Source organism: Phacochoerus africanus, chromosome 1 (assembly GCF_016906955.1).
Source record: "Phacochoerus africanus isolate WHEZ1 chromosome 1, ROS_Pafr_v1, whole genome shotgun sequence".
Lineage (NCBI taxonomy): Eukaryota > Metazoa > Chordata > Mammalia > Artiodactyla > Suidae > Phacochoerus > Phacochoerus africanus.
In genome coordinates this window covers 228,037,608-228,060,420 of record NC_062544.1, presented here as the reverse complement: position 1 = coordinate 228,060,420, position 22,813 = coordinate 228,037,608, and the positions used below count along the sequence as shown (strand labels likewise).

Below are 22,813 nucleotides of genomic sequence, written 5' to 3'. Positions count from 1 at the left end.
AAATTTTCTTGCAAGTTAGCAGGTAAGTTTTGAGACTGTGTATGAATCGTGTGACAACTACAGAACAGACAAATATGTTTATGTAAAATACTATGCATAGACTTAAGGCTCTAAATAGAATTGGCAGACAAGGAAGTTAAAAAAATCAAGATATCTTAATATATTTTTACAAGCAGTTATTGAGTAACAGATTTAGCAGGAAGGACCCAAACGGTCCATTTCAGTTCCAAAGTTCAGTTAGAAAGTGAAATATTCTGAAAGTTAGTGAAGATTTTATCATCAAGTTTCATGGGCCTTCCACTCCATCCTATTATCCAGCTCCTCATGCTTCCCCTCTGGGTACAAGGATCAGGTAATTTTCACTTTTTCTCTCAAATTTGTTTGGCAAATAAATGCCAGGCTGTAGGTCTTTTTTTTTTTATATTATATTTGGGTTTGCTTGTTAATCAGGTAGCTATCCAAGTTGTCAGCAACTAACAAATCATTTAAGTTGAGCATATTTAAATTAGTGATTTCATAAACAGAGAATGAAAGAAATTTAATGAGCTCTGTTTCTGAAGTGAGCCCAAGTATCCCTGACTAGAGAACCAGAAACCTGCGGAAAGCAAGTGAGCAAGTTTAGTTAGTTGTTAGTTTTGCAGTGTTCCTTGCAGCCCTTTAGCTTTTGAATTTTGACTTATTTTGAGATTATTCTTGGTCATTAATAAGTTTTTCATTTTTGTTATCAAATCTGTTGGGGTTTTTTGTGGGGTTGATTATCAGTACAAACTGAGGTACACCTGAAACCCATTAAAGATTTAATAAATATTCAAGTCCTCTTATTTTTTAGTCATTTAAAAATAATTTGATTAAAGATATTCAACTCAGATCCATCTGAAATAGGTTGGTTCATGGTAAAGGCAATAACTGATTTTCTACAGGGACAGCAGAGGAAAATACCATGATAACTTCTAGTTAAGGATTTTTTTCCAGGGGGAAGTATCATTTGAATTTAGCTTCATAAGGCATCAAATAACTGTTGATATGTGTCCTGTTTAAGAAATCGTTGACTAATCCAGCCAAACAAATGTTCTATAATATTTTATTTTTAAAGCTGTGCTTTATCTTTCACATTTAAACTTTGAATACATTTGAAATAGATTTTTGTCTTTGGTCTTAGATGAGAGTCCATATATAATTTTTCCAAAGAGTTACGCAATTTACACATTATTATTTATTGGAAAGATCATCTTTTTCCCATTCCTATGTAGTGTCTGTCCTATTTGTCATAAATATCCAATGACCACATATGTGTGGGTCTGTTTCTGACTCTATTTTATCATTTTAATCTATTTGCTTATCCTTGAATCCATATCACATCGCTTTACTTTAGCTTTATGTCTGAATACTATGTCTTCAGTTTATTGCTTTGTTTTTTTTTTTTTTTAGAATCAGATTTTCAATTTCAGGAGTTAAAACTTTTTTGAAAAACTGCTTTAATTTTTTTTCTTTTAATGGCCACACCTATGGCATCTGGAAGTTCCGAAGCTAAGGGTCAAACTGGAGCCGCAGGTGCAGGCCTATGCTATAGCCACAGCAATACCAGATTCAAGCGGTGTCTGTGACCTACGTTGCAGCTTACAACACCACCAGATCTTTAACCCACTGAGCGAGGCCAGAGCTCGAACCCACATCCTCACAGAGACAATGTTGGGTCCTTAACCAACTAAACTGCAATAAGAACTCCAAAACTGCTTGAATTTTTATTAGATTTGTATTAAACCTAAAAGCAGTTTGGAGGAGGTCCCATTGTGGTGCAGGGGAAATGAATCTGACTAGGAACCATGAGGTTCGATCCCTGGCCTTGCTCAGGGGTTAAGGATCTGGCCTTGTCGTGAACTGTGGTGTAGGTCGCAGATGTGGCTTGGATCCTGCATTTCTGCGTGGATGTGCTGTAGGTTGGGTTGGCAGCTGTAGGTCCGATTTGACACCTAGCCTGGGAACCTCCATATGCCATGGGTGCAGCACTAAAAAGCAATAAATAAATAAATAAATAAATATAGAAGTAGTTTGGAAAGGTTTTATATTTTTATGCTTTTTCTTACTTATGATCTAATGTATCTTTCCACTCATTTGTGGTATTTTTTTTAGATATGTTATATAGATTTTAGTGGAGAAGTGTTATGTATCTTTCAATTGAGTTATTTCTGTGAATTTTTTTTCTTTTTATTTGGAGATGGTTTTGTAAATGCTGCTTTCAAGTTTTTATTTTCCATTTAATTACTGAAGATACATATATAGAACTATGATTGTTTCTTTAAAATGTTTTATTTTTTTAGAAGAGTCTTGGGCTTACAGAAGAATTGAGAAGATAGTTCAGGGTTCCCAAATGCTTGTTATTCAGTTCGTCCTATTATTAACATTTTGCATTACTATGGTATGTTTGTAATAATTAGTAAATTAAATATGATATATTATTTATAACTAAAGTCCACAGTTTATTCAAATTTCCTTAGTTTTTAACCTAAAGTCTTCTTCTCTTTAAAGATCTCATTCAGGATACTGCACTGCATTTCTCTGTCATGTCTCCTTAGGCTCTTTTTGACTATGATAGTTTCTCAGGACTTCCTTGTTTCTGATAAACTTGACTATCTTGAGAGGTACTGGTAAAGTATTTTGTAGAATTATCCTCTATTGAAATTTGTCTGATGTTTTTCTCTTGATTGGACTGTGGTTATGAATTTTGGTGAAGAAGACCATAGAGGTAAAAATGTCATTTTAATTACATAATGTTAAGTGTATACACTATCAATTCTTATGTGTACATAGGATACATTTATGATAAAATTAGATATTCAGATTATAGCCTTCACTCCTTGGGATCCTCAGTCTCCTAAATTTTTTAAAATCATGTACATTAAAGTTTACTTTGTGGGAGTTCCCAGTGGCGTAGTGGTTAACAAATCCAACTAGGAGCCATGAGGTTGCCGGTTTGCTCCCTGCCTTTGCTCAGTGGGTTAAGGATCTGGCGTTGCTGTGAGCTGTGGTGAAGGTTGCAGATGCGGCTCTGATCCCTCGTTGCTGAGGCTCTGGCGTAGGCCAGTGGCTACAGTTCTGATTAGACCCCTAGCCTGGGAACCTCCATATGCCATGGGAGCGGCCCCAGAAAAGGCAAAAAGACAAAAAAAAAAAAAGACAAAAAGAGTTTGCTTTATGTGCTATAAATCTTGACAAATGCGTGTCATTTGTGGACCACTATGGTATCACACACAATAGTTTCATTGCCCTAAAACTCCCTTGTTCCTCACCATTCAACCCTCCCCACTGAACCCCCCCCCCAGCCACCACTGATATTTTACTATTTCTATAGTTTTACCTTTTCGAGAAAGGCATATAATTGGAATCATATAGTATGTATCTTTTTTTTTTTATACTGGCTACTCTCACTTGGCAATATGCATTTTAAGGTTTATTCATGTCTTTTGTGGTTTGGTAGCTCATTTCTTTTTATGGCTGAAAAACATCCTGTTGTATAAATGTATAGTTTGTTTACTCATTCACCTGTTGAAGGCCTCTTGGTTGCTTTCAGTTTTTGGTGATTATGAATAAAGCTGCTATAAACATGTCCATGCAGATTTTTATGTGGATATAAGTTTTATAATAAGTTGAGTAAAAACATAGGTCTATAATTGCTGAATCATATGGTAGGATATGTTTATTTTTATAAGAAACTGTCAAACTATCATCCAAAGTAGCTCTACCATTTTATTTTTCATTCCTATTAGCAGTGAGTGAAAGTTCTTCTTTTTGGCCGTGTTCTCATCAGCACTTGGGGTTGTAATTTTTTTAACCATTCCAATAAACATGTAATAGGATCTCATTATTGTTTTAATTTGCAATTTCCAGATGACAAAAAGATTTTGTGCATTTTTTAATGTACTTGTTTGCCATTTGTATATCTTCTTTGGAAAGGTGTCTGTTCAGATTTTTGCCTAATTTTTAATTAAGTTGTTTTCTTATTTTTTTGCATATTTTGCATAACAAGTCTGCTATGGTCTAAATGTTCATGCGACCCCCACCCCCATTCATATACTGAAATCCTAATCCCCAAAGGTAATGGTTTTATAGGTGGGACCTTTGGGAGGTGTTTAAGTCATGAGGGTGGAGCCCTAATGAGTGGGATTAGTGCTCTTATAGACGATCCACAGAACTTTTTTAGTCCCTGCCACCATGTGAGGATACAGTGGGAAGTCTAGAAATTGTAAGAGAGAACTTGCCCAACCATACTGGCACCCTAACCTTAGACTTCCAACTTCAAGAACTGCGATAAATCAATTTCTGTTGTTTATAAGCCACCCAGTCTGATATTTTGTTATAGCAGTGTGAAAGGCCTAAGACAAAGTCCTATATCACATGTATTTTTGCAAATACTTTCTTCCAATCTGTGGCTTATATTCTCATAACCTTGTCTTTCACTAAACAAAATTTTAATGAAGTCCAACTCGTGAATTTTTTTTCATTTATGAATCATACTTTTGGTTTTGTATTTCATAATATCACCAAACCCAAGGTTACCTAGATTTCCTCCTATGTTTTCTTCTTATATGTATATAAGAAGATAGGACAATTTAGTTTCTAATGGGGGAAGAGAGGCAAATAGAAAGATAATTATAAAATAAAGAGATCAGTGCTATGATAGGAGTAAGTCTAGGTTCATATGAAAGTACATTTTTCTCAGTTCATACTGGGTTTTATTTTCAGGTTATCTACATAGGATAAAACACAATAATAATGAGACAGCTGTATTGGGAGAAAATGTGACAATTTTCTGCAATTTAACAACTCCAGCAGATGTTATGCAAATTACCTGGCAGAAGATCCAAGATTCTTTGCCGCAAAATATTGGCACATATAGCAGTAAATATGGAGAAAAGATTCTTCCCCCATATACAGATCGGCTGCACTGTGAGGCCATTGAACCCAATTCCTCCTTCATTACTATCCGTGAAGTGACATTTGAAGATGAAGCCTGCTACAAATGTCTATTCAATGTATTCCCACATGGAAGCCACGGAGGACAAATCTGCCTTAACATTATAAGTATACAAATGTTTTATGTGGAGTCAAAATCATGGGGTTGTGGTCTTTGTATAAGATCCAGAGAAAAATTTTAGAGAAGGAAAGACTGTAATAGAGGTCATTCAGGCCAAGTCTTTTATTATACAGGAGAGAAAAACAGAAGACAATGATGGTTACATGATTTGCCTATTTTTACACAGTGCAAGACCAGGCATGGCATGTAGGTCTTTTGCCCTTTCATCTACCTTTTTTCTTTTTTTTTTTTTTTGTACTACACTGCACTGGCTTTAATCCATTGGATAAATCTCATGAGTGGCATCAGGATGTTCATTGGGAAAGGGAGGAAAAGAAAAAGAAACAGTGGAGAAGGAGAAAGAGAGGAAAAGAGGATGCTAAGAGAATAAGGATTCCCCAATCTTCAAATTAACAAAACAATGAAGGGCTGGTGATGTTATCATAGTGGTCCCTCATTGTGTTTCTATAAACTTCAAGTATTAGGAGCTTATATACTACGATTTTAAGGTTGCATGCAAGTTGAGATACCAACTGTTCCTCTCAAATTGGAGGATAGTGGGTATAGAAGATGGAAATGGAAAGTTTTTTAATATGCGAGGAGAGATATTTGAGATGGACATGTTTTCAACATTCTAGTTTTATATAAAAACCTTGGGCAGTCCAGCTTTAACACCGTAGAAATCTAGGGTGACATATTTTTATAGTTAATTTTGTTTCTCTTTTTTTGCCTCAGCTGTATCTGAATTAAGAACTGAACTGCAGTCCAATCTTGACTCTGAAGATTTTCTTAGATTTACTTACTCAGCTGTGGGAAAACCTGCTCCTCAAATATCTCTGTTCCCATTACAAATCTTGATGAATCCACCAGAGGAATCCCTTGCTCTGAACCCCAATGGCACAGTTACTATCACTAAAATGTACAACGTCTCCTTGGAGACTGTGAGGTCCTTAGGAATCCAACACCTGATTGTGCACATGGATCATCCTCTAAGGAATGAAGAGAAGATCATTCCTCTGTCAGTCAAACAAGAATGTAAGTAGACAAAACAGTCAACAAGGGTGGAAATCTATCTTTAACGTTCACTCCCATAGTCACCTATCTTTAAAAATGTAAATCAAGGTAATACATGTGGTTAAAAGAATCACATAATGGAGTTATGATCTATCCCAGCCCTGCTTCCAGGCGTAACTGTTCTTACATGGCAAAATTTTAGTTGATCTCCCTTACATGCTTCCACTGAATTTCTGCCACAGTCAATGTTAAGGCTCCTTCAACTTTTGCCCCTCTCAATATAATTCCTTTCTTCTCAAAATAGTTCTTTTGCTGCTTAACTCTGAAACCTTCAACAGCAAGGTTAAACCTGTTTTTTGTTTCATTTACCATAGAAAGTCTTTCTTGCCTGTTACACAACTTTAGTTTAATCATCCTTCTGACCTCAGAAATTCTAGAGGACTTCTCCATTGCTTTGACCAGCTATTATTATTGATGAGGTCAAAGGTCAATCTGATACTTGTAAGAGTAAGTATCACTGTATCCTATTAGTAACATAGTGTCTTCTCTTTAGAGTTTCAAAACTTCTTAGTGCTGTTTTTATTGTCTTTTTAAAAATATTCTAAAATGATGGACATTTGATGAGCTCATTCAATTTGGAGACTCAAATCCTTCAACTCTATTTTCTCATCTCTTTGAGACTTTACCCTGTCGATCTAATATTCTCTTTTGATAAATCTCAATTAAATAAGCATTAAAATACTTAGCGTTTTTTTAGGCTATCTGTAAGAGTTTCTAAAATTTATCTTCAAACGCTTTCATTAGATTTTTTCTTCTTTTGACAATCAGAGTTATAATTTTGAATTGCTTTTTCAATTTAAAATTAATTTTACAAGTTAAAATTGCTTTAATTCTGGAATTCCCATTGTGGTGCAGTAGAAGTATATCCAACTAGTATCCATGAGGATGTGGATTTGATCCCTGGCCTCGCATAGTGGGTCGGGGAACCTGCATTGCTGTGAGCTGTGGTAGGTAGCAGACGCGGCTCAGATCCTGTGTTGCTGTAGCTGTGGTGTAGGCCAGCAGCTGTAGCTCTGATTTGACCCCTAGCCTGGGAACTTCCATATGCTATGGGTGTGGCCCTAAAAAGCAAATAAAATAAAGTAAAATTGCTTTAATTCAGACCTTTCTCTTCCTATTTTAAGGAAATAATATCTTCTCAAATCTAGAATAATAATTTAGAGGTGCCATAAATCTTTAACTCCAACAATTCCCCCACTTGCCTCTACCACCATTATTTTAATTTCATGTTTCTTTTTTTCTTTTTTTTGGCTACCTGATGGCATATGGAGTTCCAAGTCAGGGACCAGATCTGAGCTGCTGTTGCTGTGGCATCATCGGATCCCTAACCCTCTGTCAGGCCAGGGATTGAACTTGAGTCCCAGAACCACAGATGCCTCTGATCCCATGGAATTACAGTGGGAACTCCAAATTTATGTTTCTTTTAGGATGATAATAAATATTATCTGTCTTCAATTTGAATATATATTAATATATTCTTTTATGAAAAGGAATATGGCAAATCATTTTATAGTATCAATTTGAATGTCAACAAAACAATGGTAAATCACAACAACATGGCAGATTAAAGGTACCAAAATTGTGTTACCATGTATAAAAATAAGTATAATCCCAAAGAACATGTTTCTGGTTTTTGTTTTTCAGGTACTGCTGGTTTTTCTTATAATTGGCTGCCTAAAGTTGGTGCATTCATCACTGTTCTATGTAGTTCATTTATCATCATCTGTATTGTTCAGAGAAAGAAAAAGTAAGTTGTATTGCTCCTTGTTTCGATAGGGAAGGTAGATAAAATAGGACTTGTTTTCAATTTAAAAAGAAAAGACAATTCCAACAGCTCTGGAAAAATTCATCACGGAAAAACTTTTTTCCATATCCTTGGCAATTTTTGCAGTCAGGGATTTATCCTTATTAAAATGATACCCTACTTGGATTGTTATAAAGGTAGGCTGTTAATAATCATTTATGCTTACAGAAATTGAGTTTAAGATTTTTTTCTTGAGGGCAGATTTTAACAGGAGAGAACATATGGACTTCAGACAGCTGGTGGGCAGAAGACCACTAGGTGGTAAAAAAAAGGCTGAGATTGGAAACCTGAGATAAATCTACTCAACAAAGCCATAGTAAGATGGCAGCGATCTTACCTTATAGGACTAATATAATAAAATATAGATTCAGTTATCCGTATATTGCTGTGTATTGTTCTTAATGTGGGAGACAGAGACACAACTAAAACCAACAAGTTCTTTGCCTTCAGAAGCTTATGTTTCAGTGGGGAGAGGCAGTCAAGGAAAGACACAAAGAAATGAGAAAATATCAGGTACTGATAAGTATTATTTAAAAAATAAAGTAGGGTAATATATTTGAAAGAGATTATGTGTTAATTTATGTTGGGTGGTCTTTTTGAGGAGGTGATATTTAAGCTGAGAACTGGGTTAAAAAAAAAAAAAGTTGCGGAGTTCCTGTCATGGCTCAGCGGTTAACCAACTCGACTAGGAGCCATGAAGTTGTGGGTTCGATCCCTGGCCTCAATCAGTGGGTTAAAGATCCAGCGTTGCTGTGAGCTGTGGTGTAGGTCGCAGATGAGGCTCGCATCCCACATTGCTGTGTCTCTGACGTAGGCTGGCAGCCACAGCTCCAGTTAGACTCCTAGCCTGGGAATCTCCATATGCCACAGGTGTGGCCTTAGAAAAGACAAAAAAAAAAAAAGTTATGAGTAAAATTCTGGGCAAAAAGTGTTCTAGAACAAAAAGAAGAGTTAGTATAGGTCCCCAAGTGGGAATGAGCTTGGAGTGTCCCAAGGAAAATGAGAAGGTCAGTGTGACTACAACAATTGTTTAGAAATAGAAATGGGGGCCTGAACAGGTAAGACCCACAGGCCTGGAAAGACATTTGGGTTTTTAACTGTCTGCAGTATCAATCCATTGCAGTACTTAAAACAAGAGAGTACAAGAATCCAAATTTATGAATCTGGAATTTACAGAGTAGATAAGGACTAGAGGTATAAATTTGGCTGTATAGTGAGCATGTTCCCCAAGAAGACAAACCGTATCAAAATGTTATTAAAAATAAATGATCAGGAGTTCTCTTGTGACTCAGCAGATTAAGGATCAGGTGCTGTGACTTCAGTGGCTTGGTGCTGATTCAACCCCTCACCTGGGTACTTCTACATACTGTGGGTACAGCAAAAAAAAAAAAAAAAAAAAATCAATGATCAAAAATATTATTGAGGAAGTTCCTGTTGTGGCTCAGCAGTAATGAACCTGACTAGTATCCATGAGGATGGGGGTCTGATCCCTAGCCTTGCTCAGTGGGTTAAGGATTGCAGTGACCTGTGGTATAGGTCACAGACAAGGCTCAGATCCAGTGTTGCTGTTGGCTATGGCATAGGCCAGCAGCTACAGCTCCATCGGACCCCTAGCCTGGGAACTTCCATATGTGCTGGTATGGTCCTAAAAAAAATACAAAAAAAATTATTGAAAGGATATTTTGATCTGTCAAAAGAGTCTGAATCTCCTAATTTTTTATTCATAGCACGCTCTTACAATGTACTGCCGTTAGGGGGAGAGTTTGGGTTATATTCATCTTATGGATAAAATCAGTCTTTGTATCTCTAGGTTTGAGAATGGGAGTGAAACCACATGTCAGCTGAAACAGCCTGACATGGGCGCACTAATGGACCACACACCCTAATGGACACAGGTAACTGGAAGATGTATGATTTTGTCATTGTGTATACTTCTATATGAAACCATCCATTTAAAGGCAACAATTATTTTAAAAATTCTATTTTAAAAATAAATAAAAAGATTTATTTATATATCCAGTTTCATGAATCAGTGGGGTCTTATTAATAAGTCTTCATCCACCTAAATTCACAAAAATATAATCATTTTTATTAGCTTCATATTTTTCTATTTTCTGTTTAGATCCTTAAACCTTTATACATAAGGTAGATGATACCATAGTGTTGATTTCATCACATAATGATCTGGATTTCCTAAGGCCACCTACTATACCATCTTTCCTTTCCTTACTGATGACATTTATTTCTAGCTCTCTCAGGTGGAACTTTTGTTCCACAGTTTAATGTTTTTGTTTTTTCATGAATATATATAATTATATTGCTATCATCTTTTGTTATGTGTTAACACATGGTAAGAAGAGATTTCCCTTTTTTCTTTTTTAACTGGATATTTCAATTCAGGAATACATAAACATACACATATATCATGAAATAAGTTTATTATTAAGTTCTTAAAAAATAAAGCTGGAATTGTGGTTGGTCCTACATTGAATTTGTAGATTAATTTAATTTGGAAGTATTGCTATCTTTACAGTGTAATTTGCTCTACTCATGAATATGTTATCCTTTTATTCAAGTCTTTCTGAATGTCTTTTGGGAAAGCTTTAAAATGTTCTCTCTGTTGGTTTGGTGAAATTTTTGCTAAGTTATTTCCTTGATACTTTTATTTTGCTTGTTATATTGAATGATACCTTATTTTTTAAATGAAATTGTATAGCTGGTTATTACTGGCTTAGGCACAGTTATGGATTTTGCAAGTTAACTTGTAGCTGGAAACCTTGCTAAACTCTTTATTAATTCAAAGTTTTTGTGTTGTTCTAAAGATTTTTCCATTGTAGGTAATGACATTATTTGCTTTAAAACATTTCTGAATTTACTAATCATGTCTAAAATTTCTCCAAGTATGATATTTTCTGTAGTGTTTGGCCATTAAGCATATTATCAAGTTTAGGAGATGTTTCATTATTTCCACTTTCTGTGGTTTTATCATATAAGAAGTAATTTTTTCTACCTGTTGAGATAGTGACATGAACTTTCCAAAGCAGTTCATTAATATGATAAATTACTTTTACAGACTTTTCTAATACTCAGCCCTTCTGGGAGTTTTTTCTCCTTCTTTCCTTCCCTTCCCTTCCTTTCCTTCTTTCTTTCCTTCTTTTTTGGGCTGCACCTGTGACAAATGGAAGTTCCCAGGCTAGGGGTCAAATCAGAGCTGCAGCTGCTGGCCTATGCCATAGCCACGGCAGCACCAGATCAGAGCCACCTCTATGATCTATGATGCAGCTTGCAGCAATGCTGGATCCTTAACCCACTGAGCAAAGCCAGGGATCAAACCTGCATGCTCATGTATACTAGTCTGGTTCTTAACCCACTGAGCCACAGTGGGAACTCCTTTTGTTTGCTTTATAAGTAAAACAGCACTGTATTTTTATTTTTTTGACTCCTCTTTCCTTGGCTTTTAAATAGAAGTTTCAAATTAAGATTTTGAAATTAACACTCAAAGAAAGCCTAGTCATATAGTATTTCTCCTTTTAGAAACATGTATATGATCAGAGATTTCTATTCCGTAAGAACCATCTGGATCTATGGATTTTTTGGCAGGGGAATTCTTTGATTTCATTTGAGTTCCTTTCAAAATTATTGGCTTATTCAAACTTAAATTTTTTATGATTGTCATCATTTTATTTCTATTTCTTAACATTTTATTTTTCTGTAGTAAGAACACAACATGACATCTACCCTCTTAATGTTTTAAGTGTACAATATAATATTGTTGATTAATGGTACAATGTTGTAGAGCTGATTTCTAGAACTAATTCATGTTGTTTAACTTATGCCCACTGGCTAGTAATTCTCCATTCTTTTCTGTCCCCACCCCTGGCAACTACCTTTTCACACTCTGATTATATGAATTTGACTGTTTTAGATACCTCACATAAGTGGAACAGCACAGGATCTGTCTTTTGTGACTGGCTTATTTTCCTTAGCATAGTGCCCATGAAGTTCATCTATGATGTCACATATTGCAGAATTTCCTTCTTTTTAAGGCTGAATAGTATTCCAGTATGTATATACATAATATTACATTATCCTTTCTTCTGCAGATGAATATTTAGGTTGTTTCTACACCTTGGTTAATGAATAGTGTTGCAGTGAACACAGAAGTATCTCTTTGAGATCCTAATTTCAATTCTTTTGGATAATTGCCCAAAAGTGAGACTGGGTCATATGTGGTTCTATTTTAAATTGTTTGAGAAACTTCCATAATGTTTTCTCCAGTGGCTGCACTGTTTTGCCTTCCTAACAATAGCAAGCAAATGTTCCAATTTCACTACGTCCTCACCAACACTTATAGTCTTTGCATTTTTGATAATAGCCACCCTGATAGATGTCAGGTGATATCTCACAGTGGCATTGATTTGCATTTCTCTGATGACTAGTGATATTGACCATTTTCTCATATACCTGGTACGGTATCTTTTTTTTGGAGAAGTAGTCGTTCAAATTCTTAGCCTGTTTATTCATCGGATTATTAGGGGTTTTTTGGGTTTTTTTTTTTTTTGCTTCTTTGTGGGTGTTGTAGGAGCCATTTGTATGTTTTGGAGATTAACCTTACCAGTTATATGGTCTGCAAAAAGATATTTTCCAAGGTCATGTTATCATTTATTACTAGCATTATTAAATTAAAAACATGTCTGGAAACATGCCCTAAATAAAATGAAAACTAGCTTTAAAAACTCATTAGCCAGATGATGTGACTATAATTGGAAGAAATAAGGATCAGGGGCTCAGAAGAGTCTCACGTGCAAGCACTTTGGGGCTGAGGCAAGACTTCCAAGATTCAGGTGGAGGACAAACCCTGACACTGATCAAATGTCATTGCCTATCCTGGAGCTACTTGCCTGTATATCTGAGCAATTATTTCCTGTTCCATATCTGGAAAACACATGAATAAGTTATAGTTTTAAATGTCATCAATGACAACGAGAAATAACATTTTCATGCTTGTGATGGATTTTATGACTCTTAAGGACTCCTGGAAGCATTTCTTACATTCTGTAGGTAGCCCTTTCACTCTGTTGATTGCTTTCTTTGCTTTGTGGAAGCTTCTTAGATGGATATAGTTCCATGGATTTACTTTTGTGGCCTGTGTTTTTGGCATCACATCTATGGAATCATTGCCAAGACTCAATGTCATGAAATTTTTCCTCTATGTTTTCTTCTAGGAGTTGAACAGTTTCAAGTCTTACATATAAGTCTTTAATTCATTTTGAGTTGACTTTTCTCTATAGTGTAAATTAAGGGTCCAGTTTCAATCTTTTGCACATGAAAATCATTTGTTCAAGATACAATCCTTTCCCTATCATATGTTCTTAGAACCCTTGTCAAAGATTGGTTGACTGTATACATGTACATTTATTTCTGAGTTCTCTATTCTATTCCATTGATGTGTATATCTGTATTTACCCCAGTTACATATTGTTTTGATTACTGTAATTTTGTACTATATTCTGAAATTAGGAAGTATTATGCTCCAGATTTCTTCTTCTTTTTTAAGATTGATTTTGGCTATTCACAGTGTTTTTGTCTTTCAAATGAATCATATAATTTCTTCTTATATTTATGTAAAAAAATACCATGGGAATTTTGGTAGGTATTACATTTAAAAAAGCTAATTTTATTCCTTAAGGAGCTATAAAAAGAAGAAAAAACTGAGCCCAAAGTTAACAGAATGAGGTTACAAGATTAAATTAAATAGAAAATAGAGTAACAGAAAAAAACAGCAAAACTAATTGTTGGCTTTTAAAAAGATAAACAAAATTGAAAAACAATTAGACTAGGAAAAAAAGAGAGAAGATAGATAAAATCAGAAATGAAAGAAGAGATATTATGACTGGTGCACAGAAATAAAAAGGATCATGTGAAATACTACATGCCAAAAAACTGGAAACCTTGAAGAAATAGGTAATTCCTGGAAGCATAAAAGTTATCAACAATAAATTGGAGTTCCTGTCGTGGCGCAGTGGTTAACGAATCCGACTAGGAACCATGAGGCTGCGGGTTCGGTCCCTGCCCTTGCTCAGTGGGTTAACGATCCGGCGTTGCCGTGAGCTGTGGTGTAGGTTGCAGACGCGGCTCGGATCCCGTGTTGCTGTGGCTCTGGAGTAGGCTGGGGGCTACAGCTCCGATTCGACCCCTAGCCTGGGAACCTCCATATACTGTGGGAGCGGCCCAAGAAATAGCAAAAAACAAAAAAAAACAAAAAAAAATTATGAGGAAGTAGGAAGTTTGAACAGACCTATAATTAGTATGGTAATTGAATCAGTAACCAAAAACCTTCCAACCAAAAAAATCTGGGGCCAGATGGCTTCACTATACAATTGTACCAAACATTTAAACAAGAATTAATGTCAATACTTCTGAAACTCTTTCAAGAAATTTAAAGAGAGGAAATAATTCCAAACTCATTAGACCAGATTTACGTTGATGCCAAAGCCAGACAAAGACACCACAAGATAAGAAAAACTACTGGATAATATCCTTAACAAATATATATATTGCAAAAATCCTCAACAAAATACCAATGAACTGAATTTAGCATCACATTTAAAGGCTCAAACAGGCTTAGACTTGGCCAAGATGGTAGTGGAGGAAGACCTCAAGCTCCTCCCAAGGGCACACCAAAATTAAGACAATCTAGAAGCAGCTATCAATGAGGATCACTAAAGACTAGCAGAAAAGATCTTCTACAACTAAAGATATAAAGATGGACACCATAAAAATACAAAGGCTCTTAAAGACTACTACTAACAATTATATGCCAATAAAATGGACAATCTAAAAAAAAATAGACAAATTCCTAGAAATGTGCAATCTCCCAAGACTGAAACAAGAAGAAATAGAACCAGACAGCATCACAGGTAAATTCCACTAAACATTTACATAAGAGTTAACATTTATCCTTCTCAAATTATTTCAAAAAATTACAGAGGAAGGAATGCTTCTGAATTCATTTATGAAACCAGCTTCACCTGGATACCTAAATGGTACGAAATATCATATAAAAAGAAATTATAGACCTATATCACTGATGAATGTAGATGCAATTTACTCAACAACAAAATTTTTTTTTGGTCTTTTTAGGGCCACACCCATGGCATATGGGGTCTCCAAGGCTAGGGTTTGATTCAGAGCTACAGCTGCTGGCCTGTACCACAGCCACAGCAATGCAGGATCCAAGTGCATCTGTGAACTACACCACAGCTCATGGCGATGACGGATCCTTAACCCCACTGAGCAAGGCCAGGGATTGAACTTCTTCCTCATTGAGTGCTAGTCAGATTTGTTTCCACTGAGCCATGATGGGAACTTCTACTCAACAAAATATTAACAAACCAAATTCAACATTAAAAATATCATATGCTGTGATAAAGTGGGATTTATCCCAGAGATATAAAGATGGTACAATGTCTCCAAATCAATCAATGTGATACACTGCATTAACAAATCAAAGAATAAAAAACATACGATCTTCTCAATTGATGCAGAGAAAGCTTTTACAAAATTCAATATCCATTTATGATAAAAACTCAACAAAGTGGGCAAAGAGGGAACACACTTTTCATAAAGACCATATAACAAGCCCACAGCTAACATCATCTTCAATGGTAAAAAGCTAAAAGCATTTCCTTTAAAATTATGAACAAGACAAGAATGATCACTCTTTCCACTTCTCTTCAACACATTATTGGAAGTCCTGGCCACAGCAACCAAACAAGAAAAAGAAATAAAATGGATTCAAATTGGAAAGGAAGAAGTAAAACTGTCACTGTTTGCAGATGACATGATACTATATATAGAAAATGCTAAATATGCCATCAACAAACTATTAGAACTCATCAGTGGATTCAGTAAAGTTTAAGGATACAAAATTAATATACAGAAATCTGTTGCATTTCTCTACATTGGTAATGAATTACTGAAAAGGGAAATTAAGGAAACAATTCTGTTCACAACTGCATCAAAAAGAATACCACACCTAGGAATAAATCTAACTAAGCAGGCAAAAAAACTGTATTTGAAAAACTATAGGGGGCTGATAACGAAATTGATGATGACACAAACATACGGAAAGAAGTACCATGTTCATGAATTGAAAGAATTCATATTGTTTAAATGATCATACTATGCAAGGCAATCTACAGATTCAATGCAAAGCCTATCAAAATACTAATGGCAGTTTTCAAAGAACTAAAACAAATAATTCTAAAATTTGTTTGGAAACATGAGAACCCCAAATAGTTACTTTTTATGAAACAATAGAAAAAAGCTGGAGGTATCACACTCCTTTATTTCAAACTGTACTATGAAGCTATAGTCATGAATGCAATGTGGTACGAGCACATAAACAAACACATAGATCAATGAAGCAGAATCAGAACCCAGAAATGAGCCTACATTTGTATGGTTAGTTAATCCATGACACAAGAGGCAAGAATATAAATAGGGAAAAAAGGGCCTCTTTAATAAATTGTGTTGGGAAAACTGGATAGCTATGTTCAAAAGAATCAAAGTAGACTACTTTCACACACCATATACAAAAATAAACTAAAAAAATGGATTAAAGATATAAATGTAAAACTCAAAATCATAAAACTTTCTATAAGAAAACATAGGAAGTTGGCTCTTTGATATCAGTTTTAGAAAATTTTTTTTTGGATCTGTCACTTCAGGCAAGAGAAACAAAACAAAAATAAATAAATAAATGGAACTACATCAAACTAAAAAGCTAAAGAGCTTTTGCACAGTGAAGGAAACTATCAAAATGAAAAGGACATCTACATTTGCGGAGAAGATATTTTCAAGCGATAAATCTGATAAGGTGTTGATATCCAAAATAGACAAAGAATTAATATAACTCACCATCAAAATAAATAAATTAATAAACAACCATATTTAAAAATGGGCATAGGACCTGAAATAGATACTATTCCAAATAAAGACATACAGATGGCCAACAGGCACATGACATCAAGCTCAACATCGCTAATCATTAAGGAAATGTAACTCAAGACCATAGTGAAATATCAACTCGCACCTGTTAGAATGGCTATTATCAAAAAGATAATAAATGTTGGCAAGGATGTAGAGAAAAAAAGCACCTTTGTGGAAATGTAAGTTCATATAGCCATTATGGAAAATAGTATATAAGTTCCTCAAAAAATTAAAAATAAGACTACCATATGAACAATAAATTCTACTCCTGAGTATTTATCCAAAGAAGATTAAAACACTAATTTGAAAATATGTATACACCCCTATGTTCATTAAAGCATTATTTACAATAGCCAAGATATGGAAGCAACCTAAGGTCCCATTGATAGATGAATGGATAAAGAAGAATTTGTATATGTATGTATATATATATATATATATATATATATATATATATATATACACACACACAATGAAATACTACTCAGCCATAAAACAGTGAAATCTCGCTATTTGTGACAATATGGATGGGCTTGGATGGTATTATGCTAAGTGAAATGTCAGACAGAGAAAAACCATTTGACTTCACTTATATGTGGAATCTGAAAAAAAAAAGAACAAACAAAACTTAAGAACATAATGAAGAAACAGTCACAGATGCAGAGAACAAACAAATGGTTGCCTGAGGGGATAGTGTAGGTGGATGAGAGCAATACCTGAGTGATATTAGGAAATACAAACTTCTAGTTACACAATAAAGACTCATAGGGTATGAAAGGTATAGTGAGGGGAATATGGTCAATAATTATGTAATATCTTTGTATGGTCTAGATGGTAACAAGACATAATGTGGTAGTCATTTTGTAATGAATGAACAAATCACCTTGTTGTGCACTAGGAACTGTTGTGGGTCTATTATACACCAAAAATAAGCAAACAAACAAGCTTATAAACAAAGAGATCAGATCTGTGGTTACCACAAGTAGGGAGGTGGAGGGAGGGGAATTGGATAAAGCTGGTCAAAAGGTATGAATTTCCAGTTATAAGATAAACAAATACTAGGGAAGTAATACTCAATGTGATAAATATAAGTACCATTGCTCTATGTTACATACAATAGTCATTCAGAGAGTAAATACTGCGTTCTCATCACAAGGAAAAAATTTTTTTCCTTTTTATTTTATTGTTATCTATATGAGATGATGGATCTTTACTAATTTATTGTAGTAATTATTTCATGATGCATGTAAGTCAAATCATTATTCTGTACATCATAAATGTATACATGTTGTATGTCTATTATATCTCAAGAAAACAGGTAGAAATAAATATATAAATGAATAAACTAAACAAGAATAAATAGGTAAATTGATCATGTACTATGACCATGTGGGATCTATCCTTGGGATGCTAGGAAGGTTTAATATCTGAAAATTAATTAATGTGATACTTTATGTTAACAGAATAAAGAATAAAAATCATATGATCATCTCAAAACATTGTAAAAAATGATTTGACAAAATTGAATACACCTTCATGATAAAAACTCTGAACAAACCAGGAATAGAAAGAAAGTATCTCAACATAATAAAAGCCATATATGAAAAGCCCATAGCTAATATCACACTCAACAATGAAAAACTAAAAGGTTTATCTTTACCTCTAAGATCAGGAATAAGGCAAGGATGCCCTTGTTGCCACTTGGAATATTGGAAGTCCTACCTAGAGCAATTAGGCAAGAACAAGAAATATAAGGCATAGAAATCAGTGAGGAAGAAGTAAAATTGTCTCTGCAGATGACATGATCTTATATATTGAAAACCCTAAAGACTTCAAAAAAAAAAAAAAACCCGTTAAAACAAATTCAGTAAAGTTACAGGATATGAAATTAACATACAAAAATTAGTTGTGTTTCTGTACACCAACAACAATTTCCTTATATGAAAAGGAAATTAGGAAAAATAATTTATAATGGCATCAAAAGGAATAAAATTCTTAGAAATATACATAAGGAGGTTAATAATTGTAAAGATTATCATATTAAGTGAAGTAAGTCAGACAGAAAAGCCAAATATCATATGATATCACTAATGTCTTATGGAATCTAAAAAAAAAATGATGCAAATGAACTTATTTACAAAACAGAATATAGACATAGAAAATAAACTTGTGGCTACCAAAGAGGATAGTGGAGTGGAGGGGCGAGAGATAAATTAGGAGTTTGGAATTAACTTATACATACTACTAAAATAAATAGATCAATAACAAGGACCTACTGTAAGACACAGGGAACTATATTCAATATCTTGTAATAACCTATAATGGAGAAGAATCTGAAGAAGAATGTATATATAATATATTAAAATATATATTATATATAACTGAATCACTTTGCTGTAAACCTTGTTAGTATGAAATTAACACAGGAGTTCCCATGTGGCTCAGCAGTTAACAAACCTGACTAGCATCCATGAAATTAACACAACATTATAAATCAACTATACCTCAATTTTTAAAAAAGATTAAGAAAAGGAATTGTAAAGTGAAAACTACAAAACATGACTGAAATAAATTAAAGAAGATAAAACAAATGGAACAGCATTCCATGTTCATGAATTGGAAGATTTTATATTGTTAAAACACCAATTTTAAAATTCTTATGAGCAACCTGTAACTTTCAGAATTTTTTGCGTCTTGCAAAAGTTTTCAAATTGATACGATTGTTTATAATATCTTGTTATTTTCTATTTATTTTATCAGTATTATTTCTAACCTTTTATTCTATATTGTTTCTTTTTATTTTCTATTTTTCTTTGTAAATCTTAGCATAGATTTGTTCAATAAATCTCTAGAAAAAGATCCTTTTATATTTATTCAATTTTTTCCTTTTTATTGATTTTTGCCTGTAATTTTATTATGTCCTTCTTATTTCACTGAGTTCACTATTTGCTTCTTTTGTCCAGCATTAGCATCTGATGTATCTACTTAAAGTGATAAATTAGCTCTGAGTGCTCCTTTAAATTTGTCCAAGAATTTTAAATGTTATTTTCCCCTTTTTTGCAAAATATTAAATTGTATACGTACATTTCTTCTTGTCCAAATAAACTTTTTTTTCAGCTGCACCCATGGTGCATGGAAGTTCCAGGTCAGGGATCAAACCCATGCCGCCACAGAGACAATACCAGATCATTAACACACTGCGCCACAGCAGGAACTTCTCCAAAGAATTTTTATTAGCAGTGTTTATACTCCATGATGGCAAGGATTTTTTTCTCCCCACTTTTGATCATCCTTCCATATCCCAAGTCGCTATCTTTGGGGTTTTTAACTTATTCATACATGTCATAATTACTAATATAACAGGACTTTTTCCACTTTTTTACCTTCATATTTCATATTGGTAACATTTTTCTCTTTTCTCCTATGCTGTCTTTCATTAGGTTAAATGTTCTTTGGTTAGTTGGAGTCATATTTTACATTATTCTTCTGATATTTTCCCCTTACTAATAACCTAAATTTTTTATGTCTATTTCTTAAACATATACATCTTGGCATGATTCTCACCTACTCTCATAATCTTACTACCCAGCCCCTTACCTAAAACCTTCCATGTAGTTTAGAATTGTTGAATTATTTTATTACATAGATACAATTTGGGGGAATCTTGGCTTTTTTTAAGCAATTATAAATTTTGATATTATTTACCCTTTCTGTATCTCTTTCTATGGAGACTTCTCCTGGATGAATTTTTCTTTTTTCTAGAATACTCTTTTTGAAACTATTTTTAAGGAGAGTTTTGATGTAATAAATGTTCTGAGATTGTGTGCTTAAGAAAATCTTTTTTAATCCTATCATTTTATAATATTTTGCTTATAAAATTTAAGACAGGATATTTCAGTAGATTTTAAAAATTGGTGTCCAGCGAAATATTATCTAAAAACTTGGGGGAGAAAAAGAATAGAGAAAGATTAAAAATAAAGTGATAGGAAAAGATAAAACTGGGAAAAACCAAAAAATAATAATCTAACAGAATGGTGTACATATGTTTAGGAAAAGCCAAGTAAAAGATTGTTTAGAAGTTCCCGTCGTGGCCCAGCGGGAACGAATCCAACTAGGAACCATGAGGTTGCGGGTTCGATCCCTGGCCTCACTCGGTGGGTTAAGGGTTAAGGATCCCGTGTGGCTGTGGCTGTGGGTTAGGCCAGTAGCTATAGCTCGGATTAGACCTCCTCATATGGGAACCTCCATATACCCATGGGTGCAGCCCTAAAAAGGAAAAAAAAAAAGATTGTTTATAGTGCCACTACAAAAAATAACCTCAAAATGGAAAACAAACAAATGTCTAGTAATGGTAGAGTAAATAAATTGTAGCATTTAGAGTGGGATAGAATATAGCAGTGAGAATGAAAGAACTGCAACCACATGCAACAACATGGATGAATTTTTAAATTCTACGGTTGAGTGAAAGAACCAAGACATAAATGAGGACATACCCTATGATATCATTAATATAAAGTTGACAAACAGGCAAGCCTAGTTGATAATATTAAAGGTAAGAGGGTGACTGGCCGGTGGTAGTGACAAGAAGGGTAGGCAAAGACAGCAGGACAGGCTCTGGAGAGATAAGAATGATCCGACTTTAATCTGCTTCTGGCAATGCAAGTATGTTTATGACAATTCATATTGCAGTACTTATGATCTATGCACTTTCCTCTATGAATAGTACATTTAATCAGAATATTTAAAGGGGTTTTATTTTTATATTTTATGGAATTTCCACAACATACAAAAATTCCGGGGCCAGGGATTGAATCCCAGCCATAGCTGCTTCAACAGCAGATCTTTAACCCACTGTGCCTGGGTTGGGGATGGAACCCTCACTGCCACAGAGACAACTGGATCCTTAACTTGCTATGCCACAGCGGGAACGCCTGAGGTATTTTTAAATATACCTTTGTAGCAATATTTATAAAAGACAAAGTAGAATTCAGAATTTTTTTTCTTCAATATTTGAAAATGAGCTCGTCTTCTTGCATCCATCACTACCTTGTGACATTTAAAGTCACTTTGATTCTTTTTCCTTGATGTCTCTACTTGTCATTTTTGAAATTTTCTGAATTTTTCTTTGATTTCCTTAATCTGATCTTAATTTTACCATAATATGTCTATAAACTGACTTTCTCTTATGTATCCTGTTTGCCATTCCATGAATCTTTTCAATATGTGTCTGTTTTTCTAGGGGAAAAAAAAAAATCAGTCATTATTTTATTTACAGACTTAGAACTTGCAACCCCAAGGATCCCTGAGTAAAAGCTCAGTCCCAGCTCTTTATCAGAGAGGTGGTGGCAGGAAAACAGAAAAGGCTTTAGGAATTGAACACTTCATTGACCTGTTTGTGCTTTTTTGTTTGTTTTAAGATCCGAGGACTCTGGAACTTGTCAGAAAAAGAAGAATCCTCATCCTCAATGCAAATGGAAGAAGAAGATTTTTCTCTCACAGGAAAGAAAAAACCCAGTCACATCCTGAAAGGAGAGCTCATTCCAACATTGATGGTTTAAATATATACTTTGTTTCTGAATAAAAGTAAATATACATTTATTTTATAAAGTGTCTATCAGTTAAACTCAGCTTTAAAATATTTGCATTTTTCAGCAGTGGTGATCGGAGAAACTGTATAATATTTCTCAAAAATCATTTCCTTACATGCCCGCTCCACAATGCAGATTGCCATTCCTCCAAGCATAAACACAGTGAAATAGTTCATGTCTTCCCACCTCTCCCCTTCTTTTTCTCTCTCTGTGTAATGAAAATGGTAACGTGCATATTTTTTCAAACACTTTTTCAGTCTCCCCGGTTGCCACTTCTGAGAA

At 34.3% G+C, this 22,813-nt stretch overlaps 1 protein-coding gene across 1 annotated transcript; it reads left to right on the top strand.

The window, feature by feature from the left end:
* The first annotated feature begins 225 nt into the window (after positions 1–225).
* Positions 226–22,541, top strand: LOC125113156 (OX-2 membrane glycoprotein-like). The gene is made up of 6 exons (XM_047755671.1): positions 226–352; positions 4,741–5,079; positions 5,807–6,106; positions 7,790–7,892; positions 9,760–9,844; positions 22,361–22,541. Exons 1-5 carry the CDS (start codon positions 289–291, stop codon positions 9,833–9,835), a joined length of 882 nt encoding a protein of 293 aa, XP_047611627.1. The 5' UTR covers positions 226–288; the 3' UTR covers positions 9,836–9,844; positions 22,361–22,541.
* The last annotated feature ends 272 nt before the right edge of the window (positions 22,542–22,813 follow it).

Coding starts and splice junctions, on each gene's coding strand:
- LOC125113156 (XM_047755671.1), top strand. CDS start 289: ATGGGCCTTCCACTCCATCCTATTATCCAGCTCCTCATGCTTCCCCTC. Junction 6,107..7,789: donor TCTGTCAGTCAAACAAGAAT/GTAAGTAGACAA, acceptor TTTGTTTTTCAG/GTACTGCTGGTTTTTCTTAT. Junction 7,893..9,759: donor ATTGTTCAGAGAAAGAAAAA/GTAAGTTGTATT, acceptor TTGTATCTCTAG/GTTTGAGAATGGGAGTGAAA.